The sequence below is a fragment of the Malania oleifera genome, chromosome 2 (assembly GCF_029873635.1).
Source record: "Malania oleifera isolate guangnan ecotype guangnan chromosome 2, ASM2987363v1, whole genome shotgun sequence".
Classification (NCBI taxonomy): domain Eukaryota; kingdom Viridiplantae; phylum Streptophyta; class Magnoliopsida; order Santalales; family Ximeniaceae; genus Malania; species Malania oleifera.
The window spans coordinates 124,763,870-124,785,543 of NC_080418.1; the positions used below are offsets into that span (position 1 = coordinate 124,763,870).

The window sequence follows — 21,674 nt, forward strand, 5'->3', positions numbered from 1 at the left end:
AAAGTGTTATGCATGTCACAAGGAAGGACATTTTAGGAGGGATTGCCCTGAGAGGAAAAATGGTGCAAATGTCACCACCTCTGAATCAAAGGCTAAGGCAGCTGTAGTTTTAGATGGGTATGATAGTGCAAAAATGTTGAATGTCTCAGATAGAGATTCGGGAAAAGAATGGATACTAGACTTAGGATGTTCAGTCCACATGTGTCCATTGAAAAACTGGTTTGAGTCCTTTACATGCTTAGAAGGAGGTCATGTTATCCTAGGAAACAATAAGTCATGTAAAATACAAGGTATTGGGACTGTGAGACTTCTAATGCATGATGGGATGGAAAGAGTGTTAAGAGATGTGAGGTACATACCTAAGCTGAAGAGAAACTTGATTTCTCTTGGTAACTTAGATAAGACAGGGTACACGTTTAAGTCTGAAGGAGGTAGCCTAAAAGTTTGTAGAGGTTCACTGGTAGTGATGAAAGTGGTGCTAAAGAATGGGCTGTACACCTTGGTAGGAAAGACAGTGATGGGTGAGGCTTCACCTATCAATCATAGGGTAGAAAATTAGGTTTCCTTGTGGCATAGTAGGCTAGGACATGTTAGCCTACAGCGCCTAAAGGAGCTGGAGAAACAGGGGCTCCTTGGAGATAGGAAACTTGAGGAATTGTCATTCTGTGAGGAGTGTGTCTTGGGTAAATCTACTAGGGTTAGTTTTAAGAAGTCCACTTACGCCACAAAACAGACTCTTGATTACATACATTCAGACTATTAGACACTCTGATACTAGTGACCCGCAGCTTGAGGTGGAGCATCCCTCCACTTCTCATAGCCATTTAGAAACAGATGCTGCAGTTTTTGAGAAGCAAAACTCAGAAACGGAAACCTCTGAATTAAGTAAAACTTACCTTCTAGCACGGGATAGGGAGAGGAGGGTCATAAGACCTCCTTAAAGGTATGGGGAAGCTGATATGACAGCGTTTGCTCTTTCTGTTGCTGAAACAGAAATTGAGGTGGAGCCTAGGACTTTTAGAGAGGCCATGAATAGTAAAGAGGCTGAAAAATGGAGTCTTGCAATGCAAGAAGAAATGGAATCTCTAAATAAGAATGAGACATGGGTGATGGTACATAGACCAGAAAAACAAAAACTCATAGGATCCAAGTGGATCTTTAAGAGGAAAGAGGGAATCCCTGGAGTTGAACCACCTAGGTATAAAGTTAGGTTAGTGCCTAAGGGATTTACACAAAGGGAAAGGGTAGACTACAATGAAATATTTTTCCCCTGTTGTGAGGCATAGTTCTATTAGAATTCTATTATCCTTTGTTGCTGTACATGACTTGCATTTGGAATAACTTGATGTTAAAAAACTGCTTTCTTGCATGGTACTTTAGAAGAAACAGTTTATATGCAACCTCCCGAAGGCTTTGTTACGAAAATGAATAAAAATCAGGGATGTTTATTAAAGAAATCTTTATATGGGTTGAAATAATCACCTAGACAATGGTATAAACGATTTGATTCTTACATGATTCAAAATGATTTCTGTAGAAGCAATTATGATGGTTGTGTTTATTTTAAATCATGTGATAAATGTCATATATATTTGTTATTATATGTTAATGACATGTTGGTTGCTTGTCGAGACATGGATATGTTAAATCAAGTTAAGTGCATGCTCAAATCTAAATTTGAAATGAAAGACTTAGGACCTGTTAAAAGGATACTTGGTATGGAAATAACTAGAGAAAGGAATAAAAAGCTTCTCTACTTGTCTCAAAAGTCTTGTATTTCAAAGGTATTAAAAAGATTTGGAATGAGTCATGTTAAATCTACTTCTATTCCTGTTGCACAGCATGTTAAGTTGCCTAGCAAACAGTGTCCTGAAATTGAAGCTAAGTCACTGTTTATGAACAGAATACCTTATGCTAGTATGGTTGGTAGTGTAATGTATGCTATGGTGTATTCTAGACCTGATCTATCTTATGCTATGAGTTAAGTGAGTAGATTTATGAGCAAACCTGGAAAACCACATTGGTATGCTTTGAAACAAATTTTTCAATACTTGTCTGGAACAAAACAGTAAGGATTAATATTTGGTAAAAAGGATATGCATTGTGAAATAGGATTAAAAGGATATGTAGATTCTGATTATGCTGGAAATCTAGATACTAGGAAATCTTTGTCTGGTATGGTCTTTTGTTTTTTAGGTAGTGCTATTAGTTGGACTTTGGATGTGATGACTAAAGTAGTACCTAAATCCAAGTTTGAACATTGTTTGAATTTTGTTAACCTTGGAAGCTATTAGTATTTTGTTTTGCAGGAACCGTCATAGGAGATGCTAAGGAGGTGCAAGGGTTACAAGCTTGCCAAGGTGGAGAATTGTAGGAGTCTCAAGTTTGATCTGGGACAGATCTGAGCCGTCCACGCTGCTGCAGATCAAACGGCTGCTGTGATGTTTTATTTGTTAAGGGGGCATTGTTGTAATTTACTTTATCCTTACTTTAGTTGTAAAATTGAACAACAGAGCGCAAGGGCGCAAGACCTGGGGGAGGTGTCTTCGCAGCTTCAGGAAAAACAGCAGCATAGGGGGGGTGGTTCTTGACAATTCTGTTTGCAGGTTCAGAGGGCAGCCGCACCCGAGCGCAAGAGAGAGTTTTCAGCGGCCGTAAGCGAGAGCACCTGCAGCCGAGGGTTCTTCGGCCGCGCAGGAGAGTGAGGCCGCACCGGAGAAGGATCCGGCAGAAGGTAGGTGTGGCTTCCCTTGCAGAGCCGTGAGGCTTCTTCCTCCACCAACCGCGTGAGAGACACCTGCGACCCGAGGAGGCCATCACCGCCAAGAGAGAGCACCTGCAGTCGAGAGAGATCCTTTGCCTGCGCACGGGAGAGAAGGAGAAGGCGGGAGGGCGGTCGGCACTGGGTATCTCCAACGGATGTGTACGCAAGGGTAAGTGAAGGTAAAGACACATATTTGATTTCTTGGGAGGGGTTTCTTGTAGGGAAATTAAGGAGAATAATAGGAAGAAACCTAGGGTTATTCGTAGGTGCGAAGGGTAGATTTCTTGGGTTGTTCTTGGGCTGATTTTCAGAAGAGATCGGTAAGACAAAAAAGGGTAAATCTATGTGTACTTGTATTTATTTCCGCCGGTTTAATATAGTGTCTCTGGAGGTAAGTTTCTGCCGTGGATGTAGGCCAAGTTTTGGGCTGAACCACGTAAATGTGTTCTTGTGGATTGTGACTGTGTGATTGACATGTTTATGTTTTATTGAATATTATTTGGTGAACGTACATTTTTCTTGATCAGGCTTAGTACCCACGCTTGTCAAAATAAACAGGTTTATGTTTAGGTGTTATTGTGGCTGGTTTGGAATTAACTAAAATCTGAAAATAGAATTAGCAATCAGCTGAAATTACACACAACAATAATAAATATAATTTCAAATTTTCTTGTACAAGCAAAGGAAATTGTGCAATTTGTGAGTCCTTCACTCTTTGTGTGTGTGTGTGTGTGTGTGTTTGCAGGGTTTTTGTATTCCTTTTATTTGTCCCTTACTCTCATTCTCTTCTTCTTATTCTTGTTTTTCACTCTTATTACTTGTCAAGTACATAATTGCAATTAGTTTTATTAATAGTCTATGATTCAACTTGTATTAATGTACACTTTGATTAACATGCAATTCGTCATTTTCCCTCTTTTATGAGTTGAACGGAACGTGAGCATTTTTCATCCTTTGAAATTTAAAATTTCCATTCCTCTCATTTGAATGACCGAAAAAGAATAACATGTAAGAATTTGGCAATCTACTAATTTTTTTATTCAAGTAATAAAATATTTATCTTTCAACTCCTTTTTTTTTAAATTATAAATTTTTAAATATGACAATCCAACTAAATGTTATATGTCATGAAACTTTATTCAAGTATTTAAGTTTTCATTCAACATTTTAAAATTAGATCATTCTCATACACCTTAAACTAGTTAATAAGAAAAAAATATAACAAAATAACATGTCCAAACACTAATTTCAAACAAATTAAAATAGATTATAACCTTTGTTCAAATGTGGACCAAAATTTAGTAACAATGGCACAAAGAATTCCACACACACACATATATATACATAATTTGGTGTGGATTTGGAAGAAACTTCGTATAATTTAATATAATATTTTGTCCAAAAATTCATATAAATCCAAATCTAAAATTTAAATTTCATGCTCCCAAGTCCCGAATGCAGGTAAGAGTGCTTTTAAGGATTCAATATTAATAAACAAAACCTGAAAAATATAAACAAAACAATCTATCTTAGTGTAATATTTTACTAGCATATGGCTTTTACTTTTATCTCCTTAATCGCAAATCCAAGGGTTCGGGCTTTGAGTTCACTAGCCCAAGATCAAATGATCTCTTGTACTATGTTTGGGAGCAAAAATTCAAATTTTACATTTAGATTTTAATAAATTTGTATAAATTTTAATATAATTTTAGATTATTTTTTCTCCATATCTAAATTCAAGGCTTCTCGAAACATAAGAGAAAAATTGGAAAATAAGGAGAGTCCGGTGGCACATGCCGATCTGCCCGCCCACCCGTCATCTTCCCACCTAACCGTTTTTCTCCCTGTATCAACAAATGCCACTGCTATCTTCCCTCTCCCCTCGCCCGCCTTTCTCTCCCGCCGGCGAACTTCGTGCTTCAGGCAATGTCTCCAACACGTGCTCTCGCCGTCGTGCTCCTCTTAGTGGCTATCTACTGCGGGCTCGATCCTTTCAAGCACAGCCCCGTATACGACTTCCCTGACTTCGAGGCGTTCAAGGTGGACATGCCCCCGTGGTCGGAGGTTCCCATCGAGAAGGACGGCGAAAATCTGTTGCAGAAGTCGGAAATTAGGTTTTTGAATCAGGTGCAGGGGCCGGAGAGCATGGTGTTCGATCCTCAGGGCCGTGGGCCCTACACCGGTGTCGCTGACGGCCGGATTGTGTTCTGGAACGGCGAGGCGTGGACTGAGTTCGCTCACACTTCGCCCAATCGGTGAGTTTGCTCAAGTCTTTAAGTTTTTGCTCTTTCTCTGTTTTGGAAGCTCTGTTCTTTCTCTGGTTCGTGCGAGAGAGATGACGATGATGGTAAAAAAAAAAAAATTAAAAAGCTTGTTAGTTCTGACATTGGAGGGATTCGTCCAATGTTCTAGTCTTGCAGTAGGGGATAATGTGGAATGATTTAGGGAATAGCAAGCTTTTGTACATTGCTGAGTTTGTCTCTGGGATTTGCCAAAGCAGAGATACACTTACTCTAATTTAAAATTGTTTGGGCAGTTGGGGTTCTGAGTATAAATTCAAACAAAAGAACTGTGATTTTATGGTTTAATAATTCATTAACTTTAAGATGATATTTACCACTACTCAAACGAGATTATTGCAAGAAAATATTGCAAATTTCCTCTAGAATACAAGAAAACCAGCAGGCAGCAAACAAAAATATTTCTCTTCAGAAAGTCTCTACAAACACTTATTTGGCTAGGAAAGAAAGAAGAGAGAGAGTAAAACGAATTTTGATTGATTTGATATGTTTTACAGTTTTACTTATAGGACTAAACTACTGATTAATTTCCAGTGACTGTGTCATGGCAGTCATATTATTTGAAATTTAATCTCTTCAAAACATATGAAGAAATTAAATGTAGAAAATGATATATTATTTGTTCAAAGGCACATTTATCATTGGTGGAACACTTCACACCATGTCAAGGGCCATGCAGTACTAATTGTAGCACACAAGTTTAACTAGTCAGTCAAAAGTTAGCAGTGAACTTCCCACATGAATACATTCACAAGCATCAAATATGACACTGTGATTCATCTTATTACACCTCCGTAAACAATGTGTGTTTAGTGAGCAAGTAGGCTAAACACATTTACAATGGTTAGTGAAATTTGCAATGATCCCCTAAAGAGCTTTCTATGCATTCCTACTCTAACACAAGGAAACATCATTATGCATGAGGATTCATAATTACCTTTTTTCCTGGGGCACTACTTGTTTTGAAAGTTAAACCCTACAATACAATTTACATCTTGAAATGAGCACAAGACAAGACAAGTAGGGCTGCTAACGAACCAAGCCGAGCCAAGCTTTGCATGCTTAAGCTTGTTTTATGAGCTGAGTTTAGACTGAACTCTAATATACTTGCTCAAGCTTTTTATTGTGCAAATAAACTAGCTCAAAAGCCCTTATCACAAATAGTTTGGTTCTTTTGGGACCTCTCACTCTGAGAGGTAGGAGGCTCTTAGGGTTCTATTAGGAAAAAAGGTGAAAAGGGGCTCTTAACAATACTATTTTAGAGTTCTTTTCCCCCGTTAAGCTAGCCTATTTGCCTATGGCATTGGCCCTATCACTAAATTTAGGTTATGGAATTGGAGCTAAATAAGCCCTTGCCCTAATAATTAATTCCTACTTTTAAGCCTACTACAATTATTAATCCCAATTCGACCTTATTAAACTAGCTCATAAATGAACCTAATTCAAGTCTATTAAACAAGTCCAATCTGAGCTTATAATCGAGTTGCGCATGAGTTGAAACAAGTCAAGCCCATTCACGTTTAGGTTCGGGTTGTTTATTAAACGAGCTACAAAATTGGACTTGGAAATTGTTCATTTATATAATGAATGAGCTCAAACAAGCTCTTACCGAGCTGAGCTCCCGAACCCCTCGTCAGTAGCTTGGTTCATTGGCATAAGGTCCTGAAAATCTTAGCTCATGACATTCTTCTGCACTTCATGGTCAACATTCTGATGGTTTTGCTCTCAGAGGTCCTTCCACTTAATTAAGAACTTGTGTAATTGTCATTTTAACAATGTGAGCTTTTTATCTACAAGGATCTCTTCAACATCTATTCTATCAGGTTGCTTGGTCTTTAGGGGGGTGGGTTTCTATCATGACTAACTATTTTGAATTTTTAGTGCCAGCATAGAATGGCTTGAGGTAGCTGATATGAATTACAAGGTGCACTCTCATTCAAGCCCTAGGATAAATCTTGTAATAGTCTTCCCAATTTTGGCCAAGATAGGACTAGTCCTTCGTATCGAAGTATCCTTGTTACTCAACCCCATAGTAACCTGATTTGTTTTAGATGAAACTTAACAAGCACCAGGTCTCTCACGTTGAAATGCAACTGTCTTACCCTTTGATCTGCCCTTTTCTCCATCATAGCTGGCTCTAGGTGGGCTTGGGCAATCTCCATATTTTATCTCCATTTTTACACTCTCGAACTCCTTTGCTCATCCACTATGTGAAGTAATAGCTCGTAACAAGGTCCAAGGGACACTTTTTGGCTGTTGATCCCTTTTGGGCATTGAAAAATAATTGAGCCATGGCAAGTAATTGCACCTAATTCTTATTGTTGGCTTCGATGAAAAATGTTGCAAGTATTCTTCTAGTAGTCCATTGTGTGACTGTATTTGGCCATCACTCGAGTAACAACTTGAGGAGATGACTAGCTGTGAATCTAAGATTTTGAAAAGTTTTGACCAAAAATTTCTCGTGAAATATCATGTTTCAATCATTGATGATGTGAACACCCCCATAACTCACAATGTTCTTGAAAAACATGTTGACTACCTATCTATGACCACAAGTATAGACCCTATTCACTTGACTCCAAGCAAGTAAATTATGAAGTCAAGTGAGACACTCTCTCACGGCAAGAAAGGGCTCCAGCTGCACAATCTTCATCTGCTCAACCTTGTCTCGTTGACAGGTGAGACAAGTTTGGGTATACTCAAATCACCTCATCTCACGTGCGTGGCCATTCCTAGTGCCATCCTTAATGGCCAGCCCTCATGGTATCGTGACACTCCCACAACAGTGTCTTCCTAGGCAGACCGAAGAGAATGAATTTTCGTTCTCTGCATCCAATATTCATAATCCTTGGACTCTGGAGATGGAAGAGATGCAGCAGATACTTGGACTTCCTTTTTGCATTAATCCCATTAGTAAACATTAATTGCTGCCTCAGACATTAATAGATAGTTGGAGAATCCAACCAATTTCATGGTTGTGTTTTGCACACTAACAGTATTACCAGAATTTGTCTTTGTAAAGGCCATTAGAACCACCCCAAAACACCACATTGGCACACACAAGTACCAAGAATCAACAACACAGCAACAACGCAAGGTCTGGCAGCACACAGTAGCAGAAAATAGCACTCCAGAACTTCAAAGGTCTAGAACTTCAAGAGGAAGCTACAATCATAGAACTAGAGTTACATTATAAGGAAGAACAAACATAAATTATATCTCACTGCCAAAGTTGGCTTTGACCACACAGAAGAGAGTGGACCACCACTAACAATTACAAGCTCTTAAACAGCAGTGCACACCTAATAAACAACCTAGCAACAGTTAGAAGCATATGCAGGCATGACCAGGAGCTTGTGTGTGCTGGCAACATCGTAATAGTATCATTACTGAACAATCAATTAGAGGAAGCATCATATAACAACTGCATTCTGCAAGAAACAGCATGTGATTGTCTTATATCAGCAGAGTGAGCAGGCTACCAGGAGACAAACAACACCCACGAGAGTTGCTCACAGCTCAGAAGAGGATACAAAACCCTAAACAACCAGAGAAGAGATCTTGATTTTTAAGAGTCGACAAGGGAGAGAAAGGAAGAGTGGAAGAAAGGAAGAGAAGTTCAGCACTTCTTGCAAATCAGAAATAATTGAAGTATCAATGAAGAAAATACAGCACTTGAGATTAGAGAGCGTGAAGAGAAGAAGAGAAGAAATGAGAGGAAGAAGATAAGTTGGCAGTCTCCTGGAGCTTATGTACAGTTCCAAGTCTACCCTCTTTAATTATTAATAATAATAGGACATAAGGGACAAAATTTCCCCTTTCAGACCACCTAATTACTAAAATAGCATATTATCATCTGACAGATTTTAATCTCTTTTCATTTTACTTTTTAGTTTTCTTTTTTAGAAGGAGTGTTTTTTATTACTCTGTCTTGTAACTTACGTGTTAATCTTCTTTTTCATAAAAGGCTCCTCATTCTTACTCATTTTTTCCTTTTTAATTATAAGAAGGCCTCCTAGGCTTGGGTGATCCTGGGGTTCACCCATCCCTCATCCCAAACTTCCTCATGGACCTCACCCCATCCTAGGATTTGAAATAAAGTAATTTCTTTTTCATTTTTTCTGTCGTCAGGTCTTTCTCCATGCAAATGAATTTATACTTCAAAAAATGAATTTATATTTATTTTACTTTTAAGAAATATGCCATTGCTATTCATTTTTATTACTATAAAAATATATATTCTGTTGACTCTGCTTTTGTCCTCTTCACTATTATCAACTTGAGAGAGGATTTTCAGAAGATGTCTTTATTGTCATTATTCTTTATCGAAGAATGGTCTAGAAATCTTGATATTGATGTTTTTACTGCTTTGGATTCCATTAGATTTTAAGAAATCATTGCAGAACATTTTTATTTGTTGCCTTTTATGTTGTTTAGATTTTTTTTTTAATTGTAAGTAAGAATAGAGTTCTTTATCTCTAATTCATTTCATTGTTTAGTAGTGTATGTATAATCATATTTTCTATAGTATATAAGTTATTTGTTGAAATTTCTATTTTTTTCCCCTTTTTATCATGGCAAATTTTTAAAGATTACTCTAGGAAATAATCCAAGGTTAGAAACTGTTAGTCACTTCACGTATCAGTTCAGATGACTTTGAAAATTACATCTGAGGGAAAAACTCAACATATAAATTTTTTACAAAATTTGGGACAACTATTTAGATTATTTAAAATTTAAGTAAAAACTTAAAAATTATTACCATATAATATAAAATGAATCTTTATAATCAATTAAAACTTAAGGATGTAATTATGTAAATAAGTAAGGTCTTAATACAATTTAGGCCCCAGTTTCAATTCCATACTGTGTGCTCTAGCTTATTTAAAATGTTCTGAAAACAAGTTGAGGCCTTGACTGCTTTGCAGCCTTGGAGTCCTAATTAATTGTCAAAGGTTCAGTTTTATCAGTAATTATGTTAAATGCATAGGTGGTATGAATTGAAAAGAAAGTAATAGCTTGAAAGGTGTTTTAGGAATTTTTTCAAAGATTTAAGTCCAAAATGAGAGAGCATCATAATGTTGCTTGGGCATTTGTATCTTTTATTTCAATCTAACTTGTCACCTGGTATGTGTGTTGGTTTACATTCTTGTCCTTTTTTTTTTTTTTGAGAGAGAGAGAGAGAAAAGAATTTATCTTGTTTTGCATTGTGAAAAAAAATTTAGAAAATGAATTTCTATTTATTTTAGGATATTTTAGAATATAAGAAATTTAAAAATGAAGGAGAGAGTGTATGATAAAAAAAAAGGAAGAGACTTTATTTGGAGAGATGGAGAATTTAGAAAGTTAATTAAAATGTTAGGGAGGGGGAAGGAAAATTATTGATACAACTAATATGTTCCTAGACTACTATTTTATTAAGTAGAAAAAACATGCCAACAAATAGGGTGTGGCCAAGAAAAATTTTAAGTTTTTTTTATAATTTTAAAAAATGAGAATTTGGTTTTGAAGGCCAGACACTACACTAATCTCTTTTTGTATATATAGTATTGAAGCCTAGTCACCTCTCTCAAATATTAGTTTGGGTTTTTAAAAGAAAAAAAAAAAAAAAAGGCGTGCAACCCGATGACTTCCCAGGAGGTCACCCATCCTAATACTACTCTTGCCCAAGCACGCTTAACTGCGGAGTTCTAATGGGATCTGGTGCATTCGCTTGTTGAAGGGTAGTCATCCATTTTTAGTGGTACAAGTGCACTTAAAAGATCAGTAGAACGGCAAATGTCTTATTTGAGTTTCTTCACGAGTTTGTGATATAGTGCAAAGGAGAGAGAGAGAGAAGCCCCATTTTACAGTACAATTGCATTTTAGTTTACAGAAAATACTAAAAACAAGAAAACTAGAAACAAGCTCCTACGACACCTATTTACAAAAGACCCCCATAAGCATAAGCCTACTAATTAATTAAACCTAACACATTTTGGTTCACAACCCCCAACCAGCCCTTGACCCTATCTTTGGAATCAGCCTTCAAATAAGGTTAAGTGATATATAAGTGTGAATAAAGGCATATGACAAAACAATAGAGCCTTCATAATCCAGCATGCATACTCATAAAATTGCATAGACAAAACCATAAAAAACCTCAGAATCATAAAGTTATGCCTCTAATCACCATATGGATGAAGAAAATGCAAGCAGCAATGGTTGATGAAAGAGTTTACCTTGTGGTGCTTCGTAAGTTAGCATGACCCCATATTCATTATCTTGGATCAATTGTTTATGAGTGAAGTTGGTGGATGAAGTGGAAACTGCTGTTAGTCAAGAAATAATATATTCGCTAAAAGTGTTTTGGCTGGATGAAAATGTACAAATGAATTAGTGGCAATGTAACAAAAGATAGAATAGGAAATGAATGATCTTGTTAGATGGTTCAGGCATGTGCAAAGAAAACTAATGACTGTGGGGAGGATAGTTATACAAAGTGAACGCAGAAGCACATGCAACCATGGGAAAGTAAAAAGATTTTGAAGAGTCAAGGTTAGAAGTGTCTATGTAAATTATACATGATACAGGCAGAAACATGTATGAAATTTTAAAATATAGCTAACACATAATATTTTCAAATAAATATGTCTGATGTATCTAACACATAGTTACAATAAAAGAATAAAGCCTAGCAAACCACGTATTAGCACAAACATCCAAAACATATTGTATTTAGCACAAACATCCAAAACATGGTGCATTTTCATTCTGAAATGCTAAATCTAATGATCCCAAGTTTTAATTTAATTTTTTTCATATAACATTTTTTTTATTAGTTAAAGTGGAAAATTATCACATTATAATTCTATCCTAATTCATTATTTATCAATTTCACAGAAAAAAAAAAAAAAAGATATCTTCTGAATTGTGAAACACTTCAACATCCTCCCAAAAATATACAAGTGTCATTAAATATTTTTCACCAATATATCTATATAAGTATACCCCTAACGTTTCACGTTTTAGAGTATGTGTCATATGACAATCCTGTTCTTGTTCAATGAACTGGAATGCTCCACATTCTAGATAAAATTGATTTTAACTTAATTACATGAAGGCAATTATTTCACGTAATAACTCTTGAGAAGTTGCAAAATTATGTCATAACTCCATCTTTACTTAATAAAATAAAATACACTTATAGGCATATGAGCAAATATAAGTATTTTGAGGTTTATGCTTTGTCAAAATAGAGTGAGGTTCTATCAAAGTTTTCTGAGAAGAGTAGAATTGAGGTTCTTAGATGGAAGCTTCACCTTGGATGGACATTCCTTTAGCTATATTATGGAGTGACTGAAGTTAAATGGAAGGTAATGAACAATGGCATTTAATTAAGTTGTGCAACATCTCTATGTGTTTGTGTTTGTGTGTGGGTGCTGGTGTGTGCGTGTGCGTGTGCATGTGTGTGTTTGTGTGTGTGTGAGAGAGAGAGAGAGAGAGAGAGAGCATGTGGGAATAAATTCTGAATATGTAAATGAATATATGTGTGTGTGTGTGTGTGTGTGTATATTTTTATTTATTTATTTGGCCATTTCTTGATATGTATTTCTGTGATGTGTGAAACAATGGTTGTGTGTCTATCACCCTATATGAACATAAGCATTTTTTGATGACTTGTGATATGTAGTTTGGTTTTTTTTCCATTTTAACCTTCTTCAAATCACTGCATCATGTGTCATCGAGTTAACGAGTTCCAATTTGGTGTTGATTGAATTGAAATGTTGTCTCATGCCAAATCTACTGGTCACATGCTGCTGAAATTTGGTAAAGAACTCAGTTTTCCTTTTTACTTTAATTTTTTTCCCTCATCTGTCAGGTATCTTGTATCTTGCTTTAAATGATTTTTCCCTTCCATGGATTATTTGGGATTCAGGTCAGAATTATGTAGCCCAAAGCCTTCACCATTGAGTTACTTGAAGAATGAGCACATATGTGGCAGGCCTTTGGGGCTCCGATTTGACAAGAAAACAGGTGATTTATACATTGCAGATGCATATTTTGGGCTGATGAAGGTGGGACCAGAGGGTGGGTTGGCAAAATCACTTGCAAGTGAAGCAGAAGGAGGGCCTCTGAGATTCACAAATGATCTAGACATAGACGATGAAGGAAATGTTTATTTTACAGATAGCAGCACTAAATATCAGAGGAGGTACGAGCTTAATGCTACACCTTTTTAATGTTAGGGCAATGCACATTTGATGTAATTCGATAATGACGAGGAAACCCCCCCCCCCCCCCCCCAAGTCTATCTTTCCCTCCCTCTCTTAACAAAATGGCAGCATTTATTTTTTGGTGCATATACCAAAAGTAAGAGAGAAAACGTTGGTATGAATGATTAAATGATTTAAAATCTCCCATATCCTATTATTTTTCTTTTGTTATTTCTGTTTGAATATGCATGGAACCAGATCTTGGTGTAATGCATGAGGTAATTTTTTTCTGCACATGATAAATATAGTGTTGATACCATTTTGCTGACCCATGAGATAATCTGACTTGATTGTTCATGTTCTCTTGCTATAGATGATTTGTCAATTTATAATATGGTTGGGATTATTGAAATAATGATAATTGTACCATATGTCTTTTTGATTCATAATTTTATTAATAAAAAGATTAATTATTCGAGCAACTTCTTTCAACTATGTTTAAATTTTTTTTCTTAAATCTAAAAATGAGGGAAAATTACTTAATTGGATTCCAAATCTGAGTGCTTTCGTTTCCTTATTTATAAATTGACAGAGGCTTCAAAAAAATTTCTTGTGTAGCTACTTTCTTCCTTTACCTCTCAAGGGTCTTCATTGAGATAATAAATGTAGAAATAAGCACCAGTTCTTTCTTAGATGTTCTGTGAGATCAAGAATCGCCAGGTTGAAAAATGCTAATCATCTCTGTTAATTATTTGACATTAATATAAGATTGCATGAGTTGAACTGTCAGTTGTAACTGCGGCATTCGCTCTCTTGGGTGAACCGAAAATATTGAATGGTCCAAAGAAAATATTGAATGGTCCAAAGAAGTGCTTACAATCAATGCAGAAAAGTTAATTCAGTTTCCAAAGAAGTGCTTACACCTCAGCTCAGCTCCTGACAATTCACTATTATTTTAAGAGCTTCAATCTGATTCCTGCAAGTTCTGAGGGCTGCATTGAGGACATATCTCATTTGGCCATTTACATGATGGAGATTTCTTCGGTGTTCAATGTTGCTTTCCCCATATGCATTGCTATCATTTTCTCACTGTGCCCTATCTCTTACTAAGTATTTTCTTTCAGGAACTTCATGCAGTTGGTTTTCTCTGCAGAGGATAGTGGGAGGGTTCTGAAGTACAATCCAGCTACAAAGGAAACCATTGTTCTTCTGTTGAATCTCCAATTCCCTAATGGCTTATCTCTGAGCAAGGACGGATCTTTCTTTGTCTTTTGTGAGTCATCAATTGGCAGGTGAGATTGCTATCCTTCCATTCAAAATATGTTCGACTTTTGACTGATGGTATCCATACCTTCATGGTTTTGCTCATTTTTGCATGAGCCCCACATATAGCTAGGACCTAGTATACACAGGAACCTAGATTTTATTTTGTTATTTAATTCCACATTTGGCCTTTAAAAAGAAAAAAAGAGCTGTCATTCCATACAAAATTTACTGGGTGAGTTGGAACCAAATTGAAGGAAGCATGCCTTTTAGTGCCAGCTGGCAGCTAGTATTCTATATGCATGGTGTTGTCTTGTTAATCTTTACGTTTGTTCACTGTACATAATTTCAATGGGACTGGAGGTTATTTTCAGTGAAAAAGGAAGGTACCACCCACATTTTAATGTAGGTTGAAAAGGTTTAACTTAAGAGGCTCAGTCCCTAGTAATTACATTTCCAATCATTATATCTTTTGTGTTGGCAGTTCCATGGGGAATGAGGCCTTTTACTACATTGAAAAATAGTTTAGTACTGTCACAATGCAAGGATGGGTCAGTATTCTGTTTTAAATATGACACTGCTCTTGTACTATACTGGGAAAACACGATATTTCCAAACATGGTGCACTGATGGGTAATTACTACAATGGCAGAGGAAGTAATGATGTTTTAGATGTTGTGCTCTAAATAGCCCGCAAGAAATCTTTCTATGGAGTATGAAAAGTCAGTCTAGTAGAGAAAAAAAACCCCAATGATCATCTTATAGTAATTGATGTATTTTAATTTCTGATCATGCAGACTGCGAAAGTACTGGTTGAAAGGCGAGAAGGCAGGAACTTCAGAAGTATTGGCCATTTTACCAGGATTTCCTGATAACGTGAGAACAAATGAGAGAGGAGAATTTTGGGTGGCAATCCACTGTCGCCGGACAATGTATGCTCACATGTGTGCGCGATATCCAAAACTTCGAAAACTCTTTCTCAGTCTACCAATTTCGGCAAAGTATCAGTACCTGCTTCAAATTGGGGGCCAGCTTCATGCTGCTGTCGTCAAATACAGCCCAGAAGGTAAGCTCCTGCAGATTTTGGAGGACACTCAGGGTAAGGTTGTTAGAGCAATTAGTGAGGTGGAGGAGAAGGATGGGAAGTTGTGGATGGGAAGTGTGTTGATGCCTTTTGTTGCAGTATACTCCTTAGAATGAGGTAAACATGAAATTGGAATGGTCGCGGACCAATACTGACTCTGTTTTTTGGTGCTCATGGCCAATATCTTATGTTGAATGATGATATAATAACATTTTCAAGATAAATTAAAGGGTTGGTTTTGGCTTTCTCTCTCTCTCTCTCAATTACTGGATTTCTTGCTCTTTTTTGGCAAAATGATTCCAGTTGATTCAAAACAATGAATGAGGTTGGAATTGGGAGTTTTTTTCCCCAAAATAATTCTCTTTTTAATTGAATATGTTCCAAGTTGATGCAATTGAGAAAATATTTCCCAATCATCCACTCCATGAAATCGAGTTTAGAAAACTGCAATGCCTTTATAAAAAAATAAAAATAAAAAAATGAAAGGAGCTTTCATAACTTGACTACCGAAGATTCGAGTTTTTCAAATAGTTGAGTTTATGGGACAAGATTTCATCTACTTATAATACATCATCAATTCCTATCTTCATCTGGCTGCAAGCTTTTTGAAAGGTATGAAGGAGGATCTCAAAGGTTAGGATTGTTCTTCTCCCAAATCAAAATCCACCTTGAATTATTTTTCATTTTTGTCAAGATTTTGTTCTAATTTTGTTGGGAATAGATCATTAACATAGCCTTTGTATAAATTATTATTGAGTTTTGAAAATTTTGAGAATTTTTTCTTGAATCTAATATTGATGAATGATGTGCTTCTTGATGAGCATTGCTTTTCTAACCACCGATCTATATTTGTTTTCTTTAAACCATTCACGTCGTGTGCATTTAACTATTTAATTCTTTACATTTGAGAGTTTTTTTTTTTTTTAAATCTTGTGCTTGGTGACTTTTTTGAAATGACTAATTGATTAACAGTCTTCAAATTTTGTATATTATCGAGTTCATGACAAGGTATATGCATGTTGTTAAACATAGACGCTAAAATGGTTGAAGTGGTGGTAGACATTCACTTTTTGGTGAAAATGGTAGCCTATGTTTTGATAGATTTTAACGAAAGAAGATGGAGGTGTTTGCATTACACTAGATCGACCTCAGAGTTCTTTGACCAATATAGGTTCATAAGAAAATTTTACTTAATTACCCACGCAAGCCCCGAAACAAAGTAATCGTCATCATCTCTCTCTTTCTCTCTCTCATTTTGGACTTAAGTTTCTAAAATTAATGGAAAAACAAATTATGTGACTGCAATGCTAACCTCAGACTATTTGAGGAAATTTTTTATTGAGTTTTTCCTTGTATATAATTTTCAAAGTTATCTCAATAAACAACTTCGCATGATTTTTTCGTTGTTTATTTTTAGTACTTAACTTGATAGTTAGTACAATGTTTCACCTTGTAGTTAACTTTTGTTAATATCTTGTTTTATGAAAGTTTTAGGATTAGATTTCGTAATAGCTATGCTTGATAGGGTCAATATCATTAAGACTTCAGTAGTTCTAGAATCGTTAATCCTACTAAATTTTAAAGTAACCCTTTTTATTTGACCATTTCATGTTCTTTGGCATCGTGCATGTATAGGTTGATTGAATTTGAGAAAGGCATGGATGCACAGACATATTTTAAAGGCACTATACCTGACATTGTTTGTGACAGTGATCAATTTAGATTTGAGTCGTCTTTCAATTCTCTTGATACTTAGCTTGCTAAAATATTATAACCACATTTTAAAGGCATGAACAAAATTAACAATTAGCACAAGGAACTAAACAGAATAAGTGGGACTTTTCCAAAAAAAATGTTGGATTTATGGCTCATATTGAGTGGAACGCATATGCCAGGAAAGCATGGTGAAGTAAAGAACAATGAAGGAGGCTACAGGAAGAAAATCGTCGACGGTTAAGTCGACGATTGTATCAACGATTTGCTCTCAGTATCAAATCGTTGACGATTTCAGTCGGGATTCAGTCTTTACTATTGGCCTCATTATTAAACTTTCGATGATTTGCCTAAAACCGTTGACGATATTGTTCGGCGCAGATCACAGATTTTGAATCAAAAGATTAGTAGATTGAGAGATTTCAAAGGATTTTCCTCTAGAGATTGCTACAAGAGTGTTTTAGATATAATGTAAGTCTTTTGTATGCATAGGGTTAGTATATAAACTATATTTGTAAATCTTAATGTAAGCTTGATGACTCGATAGTGAAAATCAGCTACTTGCTCCCATGGACGTAGGCAAATTGTCAAACTGCGTAATTTTTTGTGTCGTATGTTCTTATTTGCTTTCCCTTTTTTCTCTTTGTGAGTGATTGTGTTTCCGTAAATTCATCGTTGGTTGCTTGCATCACTTGTTCCGATTTGATTTTTTGGTTTCCGCTGTGCAATAGCATTCAAGCCACTCAACACAAAAAATTGGTATCGGAGCTATTAGTTACAATGGCTGGGATTTCTTCTGCAAAGTTCAAGATTGGTAAGTTTGATGGAACGGGAAATTTTGAACTTTGGCTGAGGAGGGTTAGGGACGTGTTGGTGCAGTAAGGTATGGTGAAGGCATTATATGGAAGGAAGCCGGAAGACATGGACGACATGAGTTGGAACGAGTTGGAAATGAAAGTTGTGGCTACTATCAGGCTTTGTCTAGCCGATGAAATGATGTATCACGTCATGGATGAGGAATCGCTGGCAATAGTTTGGCTGAAACTAGAGAGCTTGTAGATGTCCAAGTCTTTATTGAATAAGTTGTATATTAAGCAAAGACTCTATCGGCTAAAGATATGTTATTTATGGCTCTTATACTTCTGTTTTGATAAGCAAAGAATGAAGGAAGAAAAACATGAAGGGGGCAGAACAGTATGATTGATCGACGAGGAGCCTATGCTCGTCGACGAGGGAACAGCATAGGTTCGTCGATGAAAGTTATGGAGCTCATCGACGAACAATTACCAAAAGCATAAATTTTTTAGATTTTTGGCATCATCAACGAGAGTCCTATATTCGTCGACAGGTACTAGAAAGCTACAACAACAACGAGCATGTTGTTCAGGTGGAGTTGGAGACTCAGGGAAAAAGTGCAGGGAGCTTTAGCTTAGGATACCAGTAGTTTCACAACATAAACTGAAGCATAAAGGAGATTGTGATGCAGGTGGAGTTATAAACTCAAGGCAGAGATGACATCGTTCATATTGCAAGGAGTTCTAGCTCAAGAGACCAGCAAGATCACAATGGGCCTAGGTGCACTATCAGGCCATGCTTAGGTATGAGTTTGATGATCTGATGTCTTATGCATCCATTACTACCAACAAGGCTCCTACTATTTTTCAAGATGCAGTGCACAACAAATGGAAAAATAGATGGATGAGTGTTATGGTGGAGGAGATAGAGTTACTGCATAAGAATCAAATATGGGAGTTGGTGGAGCTTCTAGAGGGGAAAAGGGTGATAGGATGCAAGTGGGTAATTATTCTATTATTTTATGTGAACGACATGTCAATTGCTGAGAAAATTTTGACTGAGGTTAATCAATTAGGAACTCTGTTAAGAAAGGAATTAGACATGAAGGTTTTGGGTACGACCAAGAATATTCTTGGGTTGGAGATTTGCAAGTATAAAGGTACAAGGATATTGGGGTTATCTCAAGATGGTTTTGTGTATATAACTACAGGGATATTGTGGTTATGTCAGGGAAATTTTGTGGAGAAGGTGTTGAAAAGGTTTAACATGGTTAAACTGGTCACCGGTACAATATTGGTGAATCAATTTAATTTGTCTACCGCTCAGTACCCAAGGATAGATGATGATGTTCGAGATATGTCAAAAGTCTCCTACGCTAATACAGTGGGGTGCTTCGGCGGGCAATAGAGCGATCCATCAGTTATGAGATTCGTCGATGCAAACTACGCAGGGGACTTGGATGATAGGAGGTACAGTAGGGTATGTTGTGGGAGGGCCTATTTGTTGGAAGTCCAGGGTATAGTCTCAGGTTGCACTTTCAACAACTGAGTCAGAGTACTTGGCAGTAGCTGAGACTACCAATGTAGCATTGTGGTTTAAAGGATCATTCAAAGAGCTAGGTGATCAATTAGGTAGAGTTCTTATTACCATGGACAAGTTCAAGCATTGCTTGGACTTGGTTTACATCTCCAAGTGCTAGACGGAGTCCTAATCTACTGTCCGGGGTGGAGCAGTGGGATTATGCTTCCAGATTTTTCCTAAGTGGTGAATATTCGACAAGGTGGAAGTTGTTGGATATGTGGCTCATATTTGAGTGGAAAGCATGCGCCAGGGAAGAATAGTGATGCAAAGAACAATGAAGGACGCTACAGCAGGAAAATCGTCTACGGTTAGTCAACGGTTGCATCAACAGTTTGCTCTCAGTTACAAACCATCAACGATTTCCCTGAAATCGTCAATGGTTTCAGCCTACAGCAGGAATAGCTCTCCGTATTTAAGTGTCAACAGTTTGCCTGAAACCGTCGACGATTTTGTTCTATGCAAGTCACGAATTTTGAAGTAGTGATCAATAGATTGGGAGATTGCGAGGATTTTCCTCCGAAGATTGCTACAAAGGTGTTTTAGTTATAGTTTAAGTCTTTTGTACGCATAGGGTTAGTATTTAAATTATGTTTTGTAACCTTTGATGTAAATTTACAAGCTTTATGAATTGATAGTGAAAGTCAATCGCTTGCTCCCGTGGACGTAGGCACCTTGCTAAAGTTGTGTGTTATTATTGCTTGATTTTATTCTCTTTTTGATTGATTGTTAATTTTTGTATATTCATAATTGAGTGCGTGCATTATGTTCTGGATTGTTTCAAGTTGCGAGGTTTACGCTACACAATCGTATCAACATTTTGGGATCCAATGGCAAACAAGGTGGCAATCAGTGGAGACATGGTTTTTTATGTTAAAATCATGGTGCAACATACTTAGGTAGATGAAGATAAATAGGCACTAGAAAGCTACAGCAGAAACGAGCATGTTGTGCAAGTGAAGTTAGAGACTCAGAGCATAAGTGTAGAGAGCTCTAACTCAAGAGACCAGCAGTATCACAATATAAAGTGGAGCATAAAGGAGATTGTGATGCATGTGAAGTTACAGACTCAAGGTAGAGATGACATCATTCATATTGCAAGAAATTCTAACTCAGGAGACTAGTAGGATCACAATGGGCTCAAATGCACAATCAGGCCATTGCTCATGTTTGAATTTGATTATATGATCTCTTACATATTCATTACTACCAGCAAGGTTCCTACTATTTTTCAGGATGCGGTACACAACAAAGAGAAAAATAGATGGATGAGTGTTATGGTGGAGGATATGGAGTTATGACATAAGAATTAGATGTGGGAGTTGGTGGACCTTCCAGAGGGGGAGAGGGTGATAGGATGCAAGTGCAAGTGGTTGATTTTTCTATTGATTTATGTGAATGACATGTCAATTGTTGAGAAGATTTTGACTGAGGTTAATTAGTCAAAAACTCTATTGAGAAAGGAATTTGATATGAAGGTTTTGGGTATGGCCAAGAAAAATCTTGGGTTAGAGATTCGCAAGGATAAAGATACAGGGAGATTAGGATTATCATAGGGTGGCTTTGTAGACATAACTGTAGGGAGATTATTGTTATCTCAGGGTGGTTTTGTGGAGAAGGTGTTGGAGAGGTTTAGCATAGTTATTGCAGAACCAATCACTAGTATACCTTTGGAGAATCAATGTAAATTGTCTATCGCTCAATACCCAAGGACGGACGGTGATGTTCGAGACATGTCAAAGGTCCCCTACTCCAATGCAATGGGGTGTTTCGGCAAGCAATAGAGTGATCTATCGATTGTGAGATTCGTGGATGCAAACTATGTAGGGCACTTGACAGACTATGTTGTGGGAGGGTCTATTTGTTGGAAGTCCACGGTATAGTCTCAGGTTGAACTTTCAACAATTGAGTCTGAGTACTTGGCAATGGCTAAGGCTCGTAAGGTAGCATTGTGGTTTAAAGGATCGTTCAAAGAGTTAGGT

General features: G+C 36.8%; 1 protein-coding gene across 1 annotated transcript; it reads left to right on the plus strand.

Annotated features, from left to right (window-relative positions):
• The first annotated feature begins 4,486 nt into the window (after positions 1–4,486).
• On the plus strand, positions 4,487–15,853 carry LOC131148571 (protein STRICTOSIDINE SYNTHASE-LIKE 3-like). Its single transcript, XM_058098363.1, has 4 exons — positions 4,487–5,019; positions 12,983–13,258; positions 14,384–14,551; positions 15,320–15,853. Exons 1-4 carry the CDS (start codon positions 4,691–4,693, stop codon positions 15,720–15,722), a joined length of 1,176 nt encoding a protein of 391 aa, XP_057954346.1. The 5' UTR covers positions 4,487–4,690; the 3' UTR covers positions 15,723–15,853.
• The last annotated feature ends 5,821 nt before the right edge of the window (positions 15,854–21,674 follow it).

Coding starts and splice junctions, on each gene's coding strand:
- LOC131148571 (XM_058098363.1), top strand. CDS start 4,691: ATGTCTCCAACACGTGCTCTCGCCGTCGTGCTCCTCTTAGTGGCTATC. Junction 13,259..14,383: donor AGCACTAAATATCAGAGGAG/GTACGAGCTTAA, acceptor ATTTTCTTTCAG/GAACTTCATGCAGTTGGTTT. Junction 14,552..15,319: donor TGTGAGTCATCAATTGGCAG/GTGAGATTGCTA, acceptor CTGATCATGCAG/ACTGCGAAAGTACTGGTTGA.